General features: G+C 51.1%; 1 protein-coding gene across 1 annotated transcript; it reads right to left on the bottom strand.

Annotated features, from left to right (window-relative positions):
• Positions 1 to 1,888: 1,888 nt before the first annotated feature.
• LOC123638756 (histone H1.8) lies at positions 1,889 to 13,743 on the bottom strand. Its single transcript, XM_045552586.1, has 9 exons — positions 13,701 to 13,743; positions 11,497 to 11,640; positions 11,072 to 11,176; positions 10,865 to 10,883; positions 5,261 to 5,294; positions 4,919 to 5,155; positions 3,238 to 3,601; positions 2,405 to 2,469; positions 1,889 to 2,134 (listed from the first exon to the last, which is right to left on the bottom strand). Exons 1-9 carry the CDS (start codon positions 13,741 to 13,743, stop codon positions 1,889 to 1,891), a joined length of 1,257 nt encoding a protein of 418 aa, XP_045408542.1.
• Positions 13,744 to 19,519: the final 5,776 nt, after the last annotated feature.

The following is a 19,519-nucleotide window of genomic DNA, read 5'->3' on the forward strand; positions in this document are numbered from 1 at the left end:
GCTTACCTCTGCCTCCCGTTTAACCGACCCCTTCTCCCTCTCCACCCTGCCTGGCTCAGCTGTCACCTCCCAGCCGGACCATCTCTCACAGCCTCCCAGCTTGGGCTGAGTCCTCATCTCATGAATGGTGTTGTCTAGACACAAACTCTGCGCTCAGTTTCAACCCCTTCTACATCCAACGCATCAGCTAATCCCAAACGACCTTCAGCTTCTACCCAGGACCCACCAGCCAGCCCCTCTCTCCATGAGCATCCTCCTGGCTGGCCACCACCCTCCCTCCCCAGACTGCGGCAGGAGCCTCCTTACTGGCCTCCCTGCCTAGCCCGTGTCCCCCTGCAGTGACCACTGCTCACTGGCCTCCGATGGCTCCCTACGACAGCAGAGGTAAAACAACGCACTTCCTCTTGGCAGACAAGGCCCTTCACGACCTGGCCCTTGTCTACCCTGGCCCTGTTCTGGTTATCTATTGCTGCGTGACAAACCACCCCAGCACCCCATGGCTTCAAACAGCAGCAATCACTTATTTTGCTCATGGACCCACAATTTGGGGCAGGACTTGGCAGGGAAGGCTGGACTAAAGCTCCAATTCCAAGATGTATACTCACATGGCGGCCCATTGCTGCTGGCTGGTCCGAGAGCTCGGCCAGGGCTGAGAATTGGGTGCCTTAGTTCTTCCCCATGAGCTGCTCGGGCTTCCCCACAGAATGGTGGCCGAGTTTGAGGAGTGAGTATCAAAAAACAGAAACCCCCAAAACACAGTAGAAGCTGCCAGTCTCTTAAGGTAGGGGTGCAGAAATTGTCACAGGGTCACTGCCACGGGGTTCTATTGGCCAAGCAGTCGTGGAGCCCAGATTCAAGGGGCAGCGACATAGACTGCAGCTCTTCCTGGGAGGGGTGTCAGGGATGTTCAGAAAGCCCCACAGACCTCACCTCCCACTACCGTCCTCCCTCACCGGGCTCCGGCCACACGGGCCATCCTGAGCTCCTGAGCCTGCCAGCACACCCCCGCTCCCGCTCCTGCCTCTCTTCCCGCGGGCTGCGGGGTCCTGCCCCTCCTCAGACAGGCCTCCCCCCTGACTAAAACAGCAGCCAGCCCCCCGTCTCCCTCTGGAGCCCCACCCCCGCCTCCTCTCAGGGCACAGGCTCCAGCTGGCACATAGGTGTGTCTCCTCCGGCCGGGGGCTCGTGGACCACAGCGGTGCCTGGCCACCCGTCGCACCCGTGACCAGTCGCTGAGTGGTCTCCAGCTCCTCTCAGCACCTCTCCTCCCTCCTTTCCGCAGCCAGAGCGCTGTTTCTAAACACATACATCAGTCACCCCTGCCTATGACCCTCCCTAGCTCCCCACTGTCCCCAAGTCACTTCTGCCCTGCAGGCCTTCCCATCCCCCCACCCCAGCGACTCAGGCCTTCCTCCCCAAAACACACCTCTGAAAGCCTCAAATCCCCGTCCTTCAACCACACCTTCCACACCCACCCCTCACGCCCTGCGCTTTCCTGTCTGGCAACTGCTACACATCCTTCAGGGTCAAAATCTACCTCCTCCTGGAAGCAGTCCCAGCTCTCAGCTCTCGGGCTGGGTTAACACCCCTCCTGTGCTCCCACAGGCCCCTGAGCCCCGATATCAGTGCCCCAGCCCTTCACACCCCAGTCTGTGTCCCCCAGGGCAGGACCCTCTGCACCAGCCAGGAAAACAGTAGGTGCTCAGTGGATGTTTATGCGGGACCAAATGGCCAAACCCTTGAACCTCAGGCTCTGCCCACACCAATTTGTGAGGAAAAACAAAAGTCTTTATTGATAAATAAGTTACAGCTAAATAAACACAGCAATGGTTTGCTGGGGAATAAAAACTCGACCGGAATCTCAGTCTCTCCACCCCCACCTCTGGCTCTAGGCTTCGGCCCTCTTGCTAAGCACCTTGGATGCCGCGGCCTTAACGGGCTGCCCAGGCTTTCTCGGGGCCATGGGGACCTCCGTCTTCGTGGCCAGGTGTGCAGGTGCCATCTTGGACCCACTGCCCTTAGCAGGAAAAGCTGCCCTGGCGTTTGGTCCCTCCCTAGACCCCTGGGCAGCTGCCCCTTGAGGGGCCTTGGCCAACGTCTTCTTCCTGGCTGGGGAAGCAGCCCCAGTCTTGCCCTGTAAGAAAGCAAACATGGAGCAAGGAGACGCAGCTGGGCAGGGCTCAGCACCCACAGGGGTCGGCTTGAGATCCCAGCCCCGGGTGGCTTGGGACACCTGGCCTCGCCTCCCTAAGCCTCAGTCCCTTATCTGCGAAATGGGTGCTGGGGGGCCAGAGAGAAGGCATTCCCCCACCCCCCGGCTGACCCTGCAGGGCTGGCTGAGGGCCACCCAGGCTCTGGCCCGCTCAGGGCAGGCAGCAGACCAGGGAGTCGCACGGGCACCTACCTTGCCGACTGCGGGTCTTGAGCTCTTACTCTCAGACTTGATTTTCCTGTGGGCCTCGGCATCTCCTGCAAGTTGGGGTGGAGTGTCATGTGGGCAGGAAGGTTCCGGGGCTTCAGAGCCCCCTTCCTGCCTGGGTCCCAGGTCCTTACTTGGCTGTGTGACATGGGGCAAGTTGTTTGGCCACTCTGAGCCCTCGGTGCCCTAGTGCTCAAGCTGGCGGTCACAGTGGCTCCCTCCCAGGGGGTTGGGTGATGAACTGGGCCCCCTGCTCCCTGCAAAGCACCAGGCAGACCCGTGCTCCACGCCCGCCCACACCACAGCTCTGAACAGGCCTGTCAGCCTCTGGTCTGTCTTCCACACGGCAGCCAGGATACATTTTAAATACTAACTCTGACCCCAGCTGCTCCCTGTCCCAATGCTTCTGTGTCTCCTCATTGCCCTCCGGCTGCCTCTCACAGCTTCTCCCTCCCAACACCGCAGACAGAACATGTGCAGTTCCTTGAAAATTCTCTCTTCTTTATGGCTCCAGGCCTTTGCACAGGCTCTTCTACTTGGGACACCTCCTCCAGGAAGCCTTCCCTGACCCCTGCTGCCTCAGGAACGAACCAGGCTCCTGGTCTCTATTTCCTCTCTTCATCGTCCTTGAAACGTTTGCCTCATTTCCCCGACCAGCTCCCATGAGTCCCCTGTCCCTCCAGGTCAAGCCAAGTGCTCAGGGCACATTCGCTAGATAAGCATACCCCCCTTCTCCCCAGAGCCAGACCCTCCGTCCCACCCCAGCAGCCGCTGCAAACCACCAGCCCCGCATGCCCCACCCCCACTCACACACCCACCTTGGCCGTTCCTACTGCCTTTGACCTTTGACTTTTTGCTGAGCCCGCTGGCATTGGAAGGGGCCCCTGTGGTCTTGTCTGGCTTTGGGGGGGCCTTTGTAGCCTCAACCGGTTTTGCCTTGATGTCCTTGGCCTTGTTGCCTTTCTTGGGGGCCTTCTGCTTGGCTGCACATGGTTTGGGAGGCACCTTCCTCACCTCTCCAGGCTTCTCCGCTGCCCTTTCCACCTTGCCCAAGCTGGGAGGGCCCTTCTTTGCTGTGCTTGGTTTCTTGGGGACCTTCTCCTTGGCCTCCCCAGCTCCCCCGGGGGCCACCGAGGCAGCCGTCCTCCTGGGCCGGATTTTCCTCTTGTGCTTAGGAACTAACTGGAGGAGGACAGTGTGGGGGTGGGCTCGAGGGCAGTGGTTCTGGGTGTCTCACACTCCTGCACCCTCTGCAAGACTCCAAGGAGGCCCCGTTCCAAATGACGGAGCTAAGAAGGTGGTTGGAGGCACAGGGCGAAGATACAGGGCCACCTCCTAGATACCTGGCCCTTCTTCCACCCTGCCCCGGAGACGTAGCCTATGGGTCTCTCGACCCCCATGTACCTCGCCTTTCCCGTGGACTGTGGCTCTGGGCCTCCCCCACCCCATGCCCAGCAGAACACGGGCTTCAAGGCAGCTCTGAGCTCACAACTTCCTCCAGCCACGTCTTCTCATCTATACGTGGGGGCTGTCACCGAGGGCAGAGGGTGTGAGGGTCACGGGTATGTGAAGGCTCCTGGCAGACAGGCGGTCCCTGCCCATTGAGCCCAGCTCCAATGCCATTACTCTCCTGTCCCCAGACCCGTGCAGCTCCCCGTCACCCACCAAGAGCAGAAACGATTCCCAGCCCCTCCCGCCAGCACACACCCCCCCAACACCAGGACCCCAGAGTCCCCTCCCTGCCTCCTCTCCCCTCAGCCCCTCTCTTGCTTTTCTTCACCCTGCCCCACCCGGCCTGGCCATGACCTGAGTCCAGGCTCTGACCCATGCCCAGGAGTCCCATGGGGTGGGGCTTCCCATGATCCATCACCCAGTAACCACAGGGACCAGCACATGGTAAGCCGAGAATGTTCTACGGTGTTCCACAGCAACTGTCAGAGAAGCTATGTGCCAGAAGTTGAGCAAGACTCCAGGTCACAGCAATGAAAAACAGGCCCTACGTCTGGGTCCCCGAGGTTTTCCTGGTGGCCAATGGCCGTCGTGATGCTGGGGTTCGATTTTGTCCCAAACCTCCCCTCAGTTGGGGGTGACCCTAGACAGGTCCCCTCCCGAGACTCCTTGCCAGGATGAGACCCTCTGCTTTAAAAGGGGAGGATGCGACAGCTCAGGGAGGTGCCGGGCCTCGCCCTGAGTTAGGAGCCAGAGAGCTGGGAGCAAACGCCTGGCTGTGGTGCAGTTTCCAGGGCTGCACACCAGGACCCAGAAGCGAGCACAGCCACGCAGTCCCTGGTCTCTGACAACACCCCGACAGGCATGAAGATGGACACCATCGGGGGACCAGGCAGGTGGGAGCTCTGAGGGAACGAGCACCGGCTTTCGCGGAGGAGGGGCGTCTCTGCTGAGGGGACAGGAGGAGCAAGAGGGGACAGGAGGAGAAAGGCATTCCAGGCAGAGGCCGGGGAAACACGAGCGGCACTGACGTTCAAACCCCATGCTCACCCTGAAGCTGCCGGTGGCCCCCTTGGCCTTGGAGTTGAGCGGCCTGGTGAGGAGGCCGCGATGCATGCCCGTGGCCAGGGCCTGCTTCAGCAGGTACTTGAAGCGGGTGATGTCCACCGTCGGGTACTTGTGCAGAATGTAGCGCTTGATGGCCACCACGGACATGCCCCGGCGCTGCTCCCCCTCCTGCAGGGCCTCCAGCACCATGTGCAGCGTTGGGGGGTTGCGGCGGGCCACCTGGAAGGTGCTCTGGCCTGCGGACAGACAACAGGGTGTCACCAGAGCCCAGACCACCCTCAGGCCCAATCACCGAGAACGTGGGCCCAGCACTTCAGCAGACACCAGCATGGCCCCGTGGGAGGTGGGGTTGGGGGGGCTCTGAAAACCAGGTGGATACGCCCTGCCCCCCTCCCCATCCTGACAGCTGCCCCAAAAGGGACGGCCACTGTCTCCTGATGAAGCCCAGTCTCTCTTTTTAAAGAACTCCATATTCCTGGCTGGGCACAATAGCTCACACTTGTAATCCTAGCGCTCCGAGAGGCCAAGGAAGGAGAATTGCTTGAGCTCAGGAGTTTGAGACCAGCCTGAGCAAGACTAGCCTTTAACATCTCTACTAAAAATAGAAAAGTTAGCCGGGTGCCGCGGTGTGTGCCTGTAGTCCCAGCTGTTCGGGAGGCTGAGGCAGGAGGATCACTTGAGCCCAGGCGTTTGAGGTTGCTGTGAGCTATGATGATGCCACTGCACTCTAGCCCAGGGTGACAGAGCAGAGACTGTCACATCAAAAAAAAAAAAATTCCTAAAAAACAAAACAAAACCTAAATCAGATCAATTGTCTAGAACAGGGGTGGGGAACATGGGGCCTTTCCAAGTCCTTAAATGCAGCCTCTTGACTGAATCCAAATTTTACAGAACAAATCTTTTTACTTTTATTAATATATTTTTGTTTATCTTTTACATTTTCATTTTTAAAACAAAGGTATTTAAAATACCAAAGAAAAAAAAAGTTTCAATGAAATAATCCACCCAGATTGACCGGCACAATTAGAACATCAGTAAGCCATGAGGGCTAAACTGACGGCTGCTATGCTGACAATTTAGTGCTAACTTCCCGCCCGACTGGCGCTGCCACCGCACGAGGCTGGTTGGTGAGAGTTCATGGGGTCGAGTAGGCCAGTCTGTTGTCAGCTTTTGACAACGGTGCACTGTGTTTGTTTGAAGTGAAATTTGTGAATAGTTGCATAGCTTGACAGTATTTTTTAATTCTGCCTGCTTAACAGCCCATGTCAAAGACCAAGAGAACACTGAAGAAAACATTTTTAAATGAGGATTGGGAATTGCAATATTATCTTGCTTCTGCTAAAGATATGATTTGCTTGCTTTGATACTACAATATCAACATTAAAGAAATTCAATGCTCATCAGCTTTATATACTCGTAAGGACCATAAATATTTTAAATCAGAGGGAGAGGCATGAAAGGTTATACTGTAGAAATTAAAAAATGAAAAGTAAAAGTAAAGACAATTCTTTGAAGCAGCAATAAGACCTGGAAATAATGCCACTGAAGCAACTTACAAAGTGGCTTATATACACAGGGGAAAAAATGAAGCCATTCAGTGACATAGAAATTCTGAAAGAGTACATTGTTGAAGTTGTAGGATGATTAGACCCAGATAACATTTCAAAGTACAAATAATTGCCTCTTCCAAGGGGAACCATAACTGATCAGCAGCATGAATTAGCCTTTAACTTAACAGAAGAACTGCATGTAATACTTCAAAAGGAAAATATATATTATTCAATCACTTTGGATGAATCAACTGATACTACTGACTCAGTGCAAATTTTATACTTCATTCTGGTCATAACAGAAGATTTTCTTTGCTATGAAGAGTTACTCGCTTTGGGCACTCTTGCAAATAGAACACAGGGAACAGGTATCTTCAACAACCTTCCAGGTAAATGTGAAGTTGAACTGAATTTCCTGAGTGTATGTACAGACAGTTCACCTTCCATGACAGGAAAACATGAAGGGTGCATTGCACAGATAAAAAAAAAAAAGAAAATGTATTAACAGATCCAGATGCTTTAGTTTCCTTTCATTGTATCTTGTGTCAGCAAAATCTGTGCTGAAGCTACTATTTTAAGAGACACTTTGCAACAAGTTATAAGTATTATTAACTATATTCCTGCAAATGCAAAAAAGACATTGTCAGTTTTATAACAAGCTAAAGTTGAACCATGAGGTATTCAGTGTGGATTTGCCATATCATTATAAAATGCATTGGCTATCACTGGGACAGGTGTTAGCCACAGTTTTCTCTCTGTGAGAACAGATAGTTAAATTTTATGAAGAACAGAATCATCAATGTGAATTATTGAAAGAAGATTTCTATAGGAATGCAGTATTTCTGTGTGATACCATGTCAAATCAAAATGACTTGAATATTTCTTTGCAAGGTAAAACTAGGTCTAAATACAATATGTGGCAAAAAAAACCCAAGCATTTCAGAAAAAAGCTTTTTTTCAAAACACTTCAAAAGGAAATTTTAGATGAACGTTTTCCCCAGTTAGCAAAGCTCATTGATGAGCAGGATGATATACGCAAGTCATTTGAGGAATACACAGCTGTTATTGACCTATTAATTGGAGAATACAAGGAAAGTTTCACTGACTTTGAAAACCATGGCATCACACTCAAATTAGCATTCAGCCTCACTTAGTTGCTATCACCAAGGCACCTAAAGAACTACAGATGGAATTGATTGAGCTCTCAGTAGATGACATTTTAAAGTCATTGTTTGATGCTAAGAAAGATCCCATTGACATACAGAAAAATGCAGAATACCCATGATTTTGGCAACATGCCTGAAAAATGCTTTCTTGCTTTTCAACCACTTATTACTGCAAATCTACACTCTCCTACCTAACCCAAATCAAGATGTCCTTAAGGTCACAAATGACTGACACCCATCTAGAGGATCAACTGAAACTGTGGACCTCCATGCTGCAACCAAATATTCAAATGCTTTCCAACAAAAGCAGACACAACAAAGTCATTAAAAGATTAGTTAACTTTAAAATTAACAAATAGCTTTCACTTTTTGAAATTATTAAGTACATAGTAGTTAGATTTTTACAGAATAATGTACATTTTTAAGTATATCTAATTGAAGTTTCTTGAATGCGGCCTTCCCACATGAAAAGTCCCTCACCCCTTCTCTAGATCTAACTACCAGTTTACAGGACCTGCAGGAGCTCTGCGAGCCGGGCTCAGCAGAACCCAGCCTGTGAGGGACTCCCCAGGGCACACCACCTCATTTCTCCTCCTATGAGTAAATAGGAGGGAAAGAAAAAGTACGAGGGGTACCCTATGGATGGAAGATACTTAGGAAACCTCGCAACCAAATGCAGTGGGGCTCTCTGCTCAGATTCAGAGCAGGATTTGGACAATCCAACTGGGGTGAGGGGAAAGCAACCAGATAAATGTGAACACTGAGAAGAAATATTGGATAGTATTAAGGATAATATCAATTGTTTCAGGTGTGCTAATGGTATTACAACTACTTTTTAAAAGATTCTTATCTGTTAAAGATAAATACTGGGCTATTTACAGATGAAAAGATAAGTCCAGTATTTGCTTTGAAATAACCCAGTTGATGAAACAAGAGTAGCCTGGAGCCGATGACATTGTTGAAGTTGTGTGATGGGTGCAGGGGATGGGAGTCACAGAATGTTCTTTTGCATCTGTTTGAAAGTTTTCATAATAAACAGTTATGAAAGAATTTCACTCCTAGGTATATATCTGAAAGAGAAACATGTCCACACAAAAACCTGTACATGAATGTTCATAGGAGCGTAATAGCCAAAAGGTGGGAGCAACTGAAATGTCCATGATGAATGATAGATGAATGATGAACAAAATGCGATGTATCCATTCAACAGATTATTTAGCCATAAAAAGGAATGAAGCACTGACACATGCTACCAGCAGGATGAACCCTAAAACAGGCAAAGTGGAAAGAGCCAGTCACAAAAGCCATGTGTTGTACAGTTCCATTTATGTGAAGTGTCCGGACTGAGCAAATCCACAGGTGCAGAAAGTAGATTGGTGGTGTCCCGGGGCCACAGGTGGGGGTGTGGAGGGACTGCTGATGGGCACAGGTGTTTTTAAAGGTGATGACAATATTCTGAAGTTGATTGTGAAGATGAATACACAATTCTGAAATACTTTAAATGGGTAAATTGTATGGTATGTGAATTATTTCTCAATGAGCTGTTATTTTTAAAAAGTTTCAAGGGAGAATAGGACCAACAGGTTGGGGACAGAAGCATGAGAAAGTGTCAGTCACCACTAGGTGCATAAAAGGGATTTAAATATGAAATGGGATGTAAAAGTGGTAATTGGAAATGGTGGTTTCTGATCAATTTGCAGAATTTAAAGACTTAAAAAGAAAGAAAAATTGGTTGCAATGTTAAATTTTTTTTTCAAATCGGAAAAAGACCCACCTGAAACCCTAGATCTAGAGTGAAATTATGAAGAGACCTAATTCAACCCAACCTTCTGCCGCCTGGCCAGGAAGAGCCCAGTGCCTGGGAACATACATTTTGGGGCCAAAGCCTGTGAGTTGGCAGAGGCCTGGGTCACCCCCAGGACCTCGGGAGTTTCACTCTCCCCTCTGGGCCCCGGTCTTGCCATCTGTACAGTGGGCGGGGGCCTCTAAGGAGGTCTGAGCCCTCCCAGCTGCAGTGTTACGGGTTTCCCAAGAGCCCTCGGCCTGACCTCAGGTGGCAGCTGCAAGCCCTCCCCTACCTCCCCCAAACTAAGCCCATCCCAGAGCCACTCCCAAAGGTCTGCCCCCAGGCCTGTCCCCTCCCTCCCTAGCCCCTCAATTCATCAGTTAGTCAATGCCTGTTGTATACCAGGATGTAAACGTCCTCCCCTGCCTCCCCCAAACTTGCCCTCCATCTTCTGTCCCAGAATGCCCCCCACCACTGCCCCGTACCTACCCAGACATCCAAGCATGAACCCAGAGGCCATTCTGGGGCCCCCTTCCCCCCACATCCACTCTACACCTCTCCATAAGCTTCTCTCTCCGTCCCCACAGCCCCAGCGTCCTCCTGCTGCCTCTTTCCCCTTCCGATGCATTCTCCTCACTGCATCACACAATCCTCCACCTCCCTGCTGGAGACCCTCAGTGGCTCCCCACTGCCTTCGGTGTAAGAGCCGACCCACCTGTAGACGGCCTTGGAGGCCCTATCTGACCTCCCTGCCCCCTCCCACCGCTCCTAGACAGAGCCCAGATGCACTGCCAGGATGCTCGCCCCTGCGCCCTGGCCCGTGCTGTGCTCCCTGCCTGGGACACCCCTCTCCCTCTTGGTCACCCAGGCTGCTTTCATTTGTCCTTCAAGGCTCAAAAAGCACCTTGATCTGGACACCTTCCCTGGCTTCTCAATCAAGAGCGAGCAACTCTGTCCTTGTACCCTTGGCACCTGGACCCCTCCTCCCCCACCCCCGGAGCCTTTGCAAATATTCAGAACACTTCCCCTGGGTGAGGATTACCCATCTTTCAGGGCTCACCTTCACCGGGAAGCAACCTCCCCCCAGAGTAGGCCAGGGGCCCCCTCTTGGCTCCTACAGCTCTCTGGTTACCACCATTAAAGCACAGGCCACATTTAATGGCATCTGCTAATGAGGCAGCCTTCCCTGTCAGACTGGGAGCTCTTCAAGGGAACGAACTGGGTCCGGCTCGCCTCAGTGGACACTCATATCCAGAGAAACCCTGAATCGCTTGTTGATTGAAGACTGCGATGCTCAGCCCTGTAGCAAGTGGCCCTCGCCCCAGCCCCTCCAACTAAATGCCCTGCAGCTGCAGCCCTGCCCTGGAAGGAAACAGGCACTGGCTGCCAGGCCCTGCTCTACTCACCCTCTTTCCTGGGGTGGGGCAGACCCCCGCCCCCAGGCCCTCACTGGCCCCTGCTACCTGTGGCCTCAGCTTTTCTGCCAAATGGGCTGGGCGATTGAACTCAGCAGCTTCCAGGGCGGGTGCTGGGGCCAGGCTGGGAGAGAATAAAGAGGGCTGGGAGTCAGGGTCCAGCACAGCCCAGGAATGGGCTTGCAGGGGTGAGGGAGGAGCTGCCTCCTCTTGCTCACCTGGCTTTTCAGACCCAGGAGATCCGGATGATCCTGCCATGGAAGTCGAGGAGGTCGAGGTTTCGCTGGTGATGCCCCCAGAAGTGATCACACAGGCAGCTGCAGCTGGCTAGCACGGGCGTGACGCCGCCGGGCCTGCCTGCTCGCTATATACCAGCGGCCACACACCGCTCCAATTAGCCCTGATTGGGCTGGGAGCCCTTAGAGCCGCGGACTGGGGCCGGAGGGCTAGGAGGGGTCACGCCAGCCCTGCCTTCTACACCGGAGCCCCAGCTCGGCCACCCACTCCTGTGTGACCTTGGGTGGGTCACTTGACTTCTCTGGGTCTTGGCCCCCACGGCAAAATGATAGGGGCTGTGGCGCTAGATCCCTCCTGTGTCCTCTGCCCCCAGGGGCTGGAGGTGCTAATGGGGAATTGGGGGCACCTGTGTTGTCAGGGGGGCTGCCCAGGCCCTCTAATCCCACCAGGTGGGCAGCAGGCGACCCCAGTGTATGCTCCTGTTTGCAGGCCACCGCCGGCCTCAGTTTCTCAGAATGTAGCAGCTGGAGGCTGCCCAGCTTGGTTGGACCTGATCAGACACCCCCAGGTTGGGCAGCAGCTTCTCCTGAGGTCAGCCTGGCTCTCTGGGCCTATGCTCTCCTTTTGTTTTGTTTTTTTAAGAAATAAATGATTAACGGATGAAAGAACAACTTTTAAATAAAATTGCTTAGCAGAAGTCTTCATAAATAAGGACAGTGTCCATTGGGAAAATGAACACAGAATGTAAATAGGCAATCACCCCTAAAGGCTCATAAACATGGGAGAAAATATGCTTAACCTCCTTGACATCAGGGAAATTCAAACAGAAACCATGATGAAATACTATTTTCCTCATCAAATTGACAAAACTTGAAGTATTAGCAAGGATGCAGAGAGCCAGGCCCTCACTGCCCCTGCCGGGTATAAACTGGGGCACGGCCCACTTCGGGATGGTGTCCCCTGAGCCCAACGACTCCACCTCTCATCTAGAAGTAGTGCTGCATTATTTGGAAAAGAAAAGGAAAAAAGCTATGTCAGCAAACATATAAAAAATTGCTCAACATCTCTAGTCAGTAGGGAAATGCAAATCAAAACCACAATGAGATATCACTTAACTCCAGTGAGACTGGTTTTTATCAAAAAAATCCCAAAACAACAAATGCTGGTGTGGATGCAGAGAGATAGGAACACTCTTACCCTGCTGGTGGGACTGCAAACGTGTACAGCCTCTGTGGAAAGTAACACAGAGATACCTCAAAGAACTAAAAATAGAACTACGGTTTGATCCAGCAATCCTACTAGTAGGCATCTACCCAAGGGTAAAAAGACATTCTATAATAAAGACATCTGCACTCAAATGTTTATAGCAGCAAAATTCACAATTGCAAAGATGTGGAAACAACCCAAGTGCTCATCAATACATGAGTGGATTAATAAAATGTGGTATATGTATACCATGGAGTTCTACTTAGCCACAAAAAACAATGGTGAACTAGCACCTCTTGTATTATCCTGGGTAGAGCTGGAGCCCATTCTACTACATGAAGTATCACAAGAATGGAAAAACAAGCACCACATGTACTCACCATCAAATTGGTACTAACTAATTAACACCTAGGTGCACACATGGAAGTAATATTCATCGGGTGCTGGGCAGGGGCAAGGGGGAGGAGGGGATGGGTAAATTCACAACTAATGGGTGAGGGGCACACTGGGGGTGGGCACCCTTGTAGCTCTGGCTTAGGCGGTGCAAAGGCAATATACGTAACCAAAATATTTGTACCCCCAAAATATTCTGAAATTTAAAAAAAGAAAAAAAATTAGAACTAACTTCTAAGTGAATTCCCCAGGGCCTGACTAAGTTATTCCCTTTCTGTAGACTCTCCAGCCATCTAAAATGGGAAGGTGGATTAAAACAAGGAAGAGGTTGTATTTGACACCCAGCAGAACGACAAGGATTTCGTTGGCTGTCAGTGCAGAGTGCCAAGGATGCAGGGCTGCTGGGGCTGAACCGGTAGCCGCTGCAGAAAGCACTTCAGCAACGTCTCATACAACTAAGGATGGACCCACTCCACAAAGCACCCATTTCACTCTCCATAAATCTGAGGGAAACTTTTACACTGACTTACAGGGATGTTCACAGCAATCTCAGCAAAAATTCAAAACAGCCTAGATGCCCATCAAGTGGAGAATAGAGGAGTAAACTGTGATCTTTTGCACAGTGGAATAGTATATAGCAGTGCAAATGAACAAACCAGAATGTGTCTGTAGAATATGTTCCCACTTCTGAGAAGACAAAACTCGCACGTGTTGGGGGGGAGGCACAGAGGTCTGGAAGGACTCATACCAGGGTAATAGCAATGGCTACCTCCGAGGAAGGCATAGGATTTAGAGCAGATACATTTTAAACAGACTTGTGTTTTTCACTATGTAGTCTCCTCACTGTTGGGATTCTCCCAGAACACTCTCTATCACTAGAGGTCTGGATTGAGGGAGGCTGTGGCCGTCAAAGTGTTCTAAAGTGAAGTTGGACCTCACTCCTCTGCCTAGCACCCTTAGTGGCTCCCCACTGCCCTTGGGTGAAAGTTTGAGCTCTTCAGTCTGACTTACGGAGCCTCTTTCCCTCCTGAATCCCACAATCCAACCACACCATGGCTCTTGGAATGGGCTATATGCTGGTATCTGGGCATTTCCCTTTGTGTTTCTTCTGTGTGTGTTAAATTGATGCACAACTGGCTCCAGTTTTGCACTCCTGCCCACAGCCATGCCCATTTGCAATGCAACTTTGTAATTCCTCCCACATTCCTTAAATCTGAGCTGGCTTTGTGACTTGCTTTGACTAATGGAATATGGTGGGAGTGATGTTATGGCATGATGTTCGCGTTGCCGTGTGAACAAGCCCTACTAGCCCTGCTGGATGCTGAGAGGCCCATGGCCCAGTCTCCCTTGTCACCCAGCCAACAGAGGGCCAACCAGCCAGTCCCCAGCCAGCCCTCCAGGTGACCACAGATGCTTGAATGAGCCCGGCCAAGATTGACCACGCTTGGTCCAGAACAGCAGAACAGCTTGGCTGAGCCCCAGAGTCATGAACAACAATAGGTGGTTTGTTGTTTTAAGCCATGAAGTTTTGGGGTTGTCACGTGGTACAAGCTAAATGACACCCTCGGCCCAGAAGGCCCCTCTGCCTTGCTTGTGCTCTGGGAGGAGAGCAGGGAGGACTGTGTCTGTCTCGTTCCTGGTAGTATATCCTGGGTGCCCAGCACAGCGCCTGGCACACAGTAGGTGCTCAATACCCATTGCTGTGATGCTGTGGAAATCCCAGTGCCAGAGCCCAGCGTGGCCGAGTAGAGGGAGGCCTGAGAACCATCTCCTGGAAGCTCATGGCGCAGGGGATGAGATGAGGCAAGCAGGCAAATGGAAGCTGGCGCAAATGGGGCAGCAATTTTGATCACATTTGTGGGGCATTTCCAAGAATTGAGAAATAGAGAAACACTCAGTGATATAAACACTCCCATGAGCTTCATCGGAAGCTCTGCTCTCACGCTGTGCCAGGATAGAATTTTGCATTCAGAGGGGAGAAGTTCTAAAATGTGCTGTGTGATCTAAAAATTCCTCTAGAGGTTTGCCTTTTCACAGCGAAATGGTAATTCTGAGCGTCAGACTGCCGGAGAGAGGGCGGGCTGCTCCGTGTACTTCTGTGACTGTTTTACTGAGGCCTGCATGAAATGTAACTTCTGCTGAAAAACTTTTTTATTATCATGGAGGGTCCTCCTACACGTGAACTTTCTTACAGTTCTGAAGATTGTCGTGCTGAACCTTTCGAGGCCGTTATACGCTGTCTGCCTTGTATAACTCCAGCCCTCGTAACGTCAGGGCATTTATGACTTTTCTTTCCCGACTTTAGGTCAATAAATGTATAAAGGGCAGGGTAGAAATAGTAACAGCTTCTACGTTCGATGTCCATGTAAATATTTTATATTCACTATTTTATTTATACATGAAGAAGGTGAAGTTCAGAGAGGACCTGCACTTAGATCTTCCTGAGTTCAGACCCTGGGCTACAACCTAGAAACCGTCTATTTAGCAAATAAATCAGCTATAACTCCAAAATAACAAGCAGCTTAAATTAGAAACCATTTTCTCACAACACTTCAAGTATAAGTCATCTAGGGTGATGAGGCAGCATGGGAGAACCAGGCTCCTTTTCTCTTAATGCCTTGCTACTCTCTGTCCTCAGATTCTACCTCATGATCCAATATGGCTGCCGAAGCTCCGGTCACCATGACTACATTCCAGCTGGCAGGAAGAAAAGAAGAGAGGAAGTGGAGGGCATTTCCGTACTCTGAAATGCACCACCCAGCAACTGCACAAATCACTTCTGAGTACTCTCCAATGGCCAGATTTTAATGTCATACCACCACAGGTGCAAAGGAAGCTGAGAGATGTTGTGGGTTTTTTTATTTTTCTTTTTCTTTTCTTTCCTTTTTTTTTTTTTTTTTTTGAGACAGAGTCTCACTCTGTTGCCCTGAGTACAGTGCCCCGGTGTCAGCCTAGCTCACTGCAACCTCAAACTCCTGGGCTCCAGCGATCCTCCTGCCTCAGCCTCCAGAGTAGCTGGAACTACAGGCATGTGCCACAACGCCCAGCTATTTTTTCTATTTTTAGTAGAGACGGGGTCTCACTCTTGCTCAGGCGGGTCTTGAACTTAACGCCCAGCTATTTTTTCTATTTTTAGTAGAGACGGGGTCTCACTCTTGCTCAGGCGGGTCTTGAACTCCTGAGATCAAGCTATCCTCCCGCCTCGGCCTCCCAGAGTGCTAGGATTACAGGCGTGAGCCACCGTGCCCGGCCAAGAGATGCTGTCCTGTGCTGAGTAGCTAGGTGCCCGGCTGGAACTTACGGTGATATTACTAATAGAATGAAAGGAAATGAATCCTGGGGACAGTTAGCATTTGCTTCCCCCTTTCCGGAGACCCCCTCACTATATCAACCTCCTTACATGTCCATCTCCCTCCACACCAGGGGCTGCCTCCTTTGACCTTGGCTCAGACCGCCGGGAAGGGAACTCACATTTGTTGAACACCTAGTGTGCACAGCATTCTTTACACCACTCATCTCATTAGTCCCTTTAGACAAGCCTACTAAGGGGGATGATTCTCCCCTTTACAACTCAGGGGCCTGAAGCCTGAATAGCTGAGGGGCTGTATTCAAGGATTTGCCCTGAGGCCACGCAGGTAGGAAGGGCACCTGCTGTCTCTTTGGGGGCACCTTGCCTGTCAGGGGTGCATGACTCTCACTGGGGTGAGAGAGCTCTGTGGCCCTGAGGTAGCCTAGGTCACTGCCCAGAGACCTACCCTTCCAATTCATCTCCAAGTCTCTGCTTTGTGTCCTGGGGTTGGCTTTCTCAGGTTTGGCTGAATGCAGCTACAATTTGTATACAACGTGCACTCCGTAAATCTGTTGGCTGCCTGGAGATGAGCTGGGGACATGCTTTCTGCAGCGTAAGTCAACAGCACTTTCCCTTTATATATGGCAAGTGCCCAAGAAGTGGCTGTGAAATCATTTGTCAATGAAGGAGGTGAAGGGTTTTAATTTCCCCCCGGACGTGAGGCTGGCGCAAACGTACCAGCCCTCAGAGTACCATCTCTCAGACTGGGGTCTGGGAGAGCCCGGACAAGCTACTTGCAAGGCAGGACAGCTGAGAGACCACTGTCCCCCCCCCACTGCCACCCTGGACCAACACAGAAGCTTAAATGGAGGGTGAGACCTTTAGGACCACACTAGGAACCCTCTCCCTCATGCCCCTTGTGTGGGAGGGAGGCCTGGCCCAGCCATGTCCCTGGCCATCACCAACTTAGAGTCCATCCCCTCTGGGCCAGTGTTGTTTCTGCCCACTCTGCCTCCTGCCCTCCTCCTTCTGGTAACAGCACCCAGGGTTTCCTCTGGAAACCTACCTCTCCCCACCCTCAGGTGCTCAGCTTATGTGAGGTTGACTCTATCTTGGGCTGCAGGGGTAAGCATGTGACCTAGGCACAGCCAGTCAGAGGACGAATCCCCATCCCAGCCATGGTAATAGGCTCTGGGGTGATCAGGTGACTCAGGCATGGCCAATCAGAAAATTAATCCCCATCTCAGGCTTGGCAATAGGCTTAAAGGTGATCATGTGATCCAGGCCTGGCCAATAAGAGCCATACCTGGGACTTTTTCTGGAACTAACAGGAAGGGGAAGCCTGCTTTCTACAGGGCTTGCTGAATCTAGAACTGCTGGGGACCATTTCTGCCACCTCTTGGGAACAGTCAGCCTGTGAATGAAGCCAACACAGAGGAAAGTGTGGCCAGCAAGGGAGAAACAGAGCTGATCACATCATCTGAGCACCTGCATCCAGCTGTGCCTGAAGCCCTGGGCTTTTTGTTTACATGAGCCAAAAATGTCTCCCTTTTCCTTCAGCTCAATTGAGTTGGATTTCCTATCACTTGAAACCAAAGTATCCTGACTGACATCACCTAGGGAGACAGAGCAAAGAGGGGCAATGACAGAGGTCCCATCTATTACCCACCCCAGCCCCACCAAGGCACAAGAGGACATTCCATCTCAGGCTCCCGACCCCCTTTCCCACTTTGGAGGTTGGGAGTAACTCTTGGAAGCTATGTCTCCATCCTGTCCCCCTTGGGGATGGGGCCCCTGGTAAGGCCAGCTCTAAGCTGAGGCCTGGTAATGCCAAAGTCTCTCACCATCTGCTGTGTACCAGGAAGTAGGCTGCCACTTAAAGTCCACAATGTCATCTAATCACCTTAAGATCAGTTTTAAGATTCCCTTTTTCAGATAAGGAGGATCAGAGAGGTGACAAAAATTGCTTGCAGTTTCACAGGTAACCTGTGTCTTTATGACTCCAATGTTGGGGCTTTTCCCAGTCCCAGGACTGCTCCCTCCACCTCCCCACCCCCAGGGGGCTCTGGGCTCCTTGACTCTGCCCATTGCCCAGTCCAGCCATCTCAGGGTCAGGGATCATGTGGAAGCTGCCAAGTTTAAATCCATCCTATGGATAAAGAGCTTGAGAGCAACAAAAACCACCACCATTAATGCCAATATAGGAGCTGAGCTTTTAATGCCCCAATTTGCCTTAGTCTCCAGGCAGAGCTGGGGAAAGCTAGAGCTTCCAGCTTTGCTTATGTGGAGAAGGAGGGGAAGTTACTGAGGCAGCTCAATTCTGATGCACCAGCATTCCAGCTGGCTTTTCAGAGCAGACTCTCCAGAATGGAGAATGGACTAGAGCTGTTGAAGATGGGCTCATCTGGCAAGGGAGCTGGAAACTGGGGTCCATGAGTATCCCCAGGGAAGGTGGGCCCAGCTGAATTTCTCACTCTTTGTTTGTAAGTGCTCTGAGACAAAGATGATATCAGGGACTCAGCTCTTCATTAAATGTGGACAGGTGAGCATGGCTTCTAGAAGTTCCATACTGGCCCAAAGATGCTGGGGCCCGGGTGCTGGGGCAAAAGAACAGGTGGCTTCTAGAAGCTGAGAGAAAGGCCTGTCTCTTGATAGGACACATTGGGAAGGGGAGGCACTGGGCCTGGGGCTCCACACTGGAGGTGAGACCCCAGGTCTTGGTCCCAGCCCCCAATTCCGGATGTGTTTTCAGGTCTGATGACTGTATTCTGAATTCCTGTGATTGTCCCTCCCTGCAGCCCAACCTCCAGCCCTGGTCTGGCCTTGATGCCTGGCTAATTTTTAAAAAACCTACGTGTGGCTGGGTGAAGCCTCATTGTCTGAATGCTTGAGGCCTTGCCCAATCTCAAAATGGTCACTATCAAGAGGTGATGATCACAATAATTAACTATTATATCAATTGATATTGTTCATAACATCAGCTACAATCTGTACAGCTCCTTACTATTTACAAAGTGCTTAAACACGCATGCACACACATGCATACACACACGCACAATCTCATTTGGTGTTTGCAGCAGCTGTGTCGGCAGGGCCAGGTATTTGGGATTCCCATTTTACGGGAGAAGAAAGCCCAGGATGGGAAAAACAACTGTTTGGGGTTATCAGCCAAGTATGAGTGCTGCTGCTAAGGGGGGTCTGAGGGGACAGACGTTCTCCCTGTCTAGTCGTTCCTTCATTCATTCCTCCATTCCTTCCTTCACCCATCTAGCATTTATTAAGCACCTACTGTGTGCCCCATTCTGTGCTAGACACTTATCCCTAAGCTGGGACACTTTTCCAGAGAGCAAGAGTTCTCGTGTTCCTGAGAGATGAGTTGGGGGGAGGAGGGGTACAGATCCCGCCGGCCCCTGGGAACTTGGGACTCCAGATTGGGGGTCTTGGTGGATGTCCCTTCTCAGGCCATCCCTGTGGAGTGGGGAGCCTCATTTTCCTCTCATTGATTCTTTCTTAAAACAAAACAAAACAAAAAAACCCAGGG

The sequence above is a fragment of the Lemur catta genome, chromosome 5 (assembly GCF_020740605.2).
Source record: "Lemur catta isolate mLemCat1 chromosome 5, mLemCat1.pri, whole genome shotgun sequence".
NCBI lineage: Eukaryota > Metazoa > Chordata > Mammalia > Primates > Lemuridae > Lemur > Lemur catta.

Coding starts and splice junctions, on each gene's coding strand:
- LOC123638756 (XM_045552586.1), bottom strand. CDS start 13,743: ATGGTGTGGTTGGATTGTGGGATTCAGGAGGGAAAGAGGCTCC. Junction 11,641..13,700: donor TCAGGAGGGAAAGAGGCTCC/GTAAGTCAGACT, acceptor GTGTCTGATCAG/GTCCAACCAAGCTGGGCAGC. Junction 5,156..5,260: donor CCTCCCACGGGGCCATGCTG/GTGTCTGCTGAA, acceptor AGCACCTTCCAG/GTGGCCCGCCGCAACCCCCC.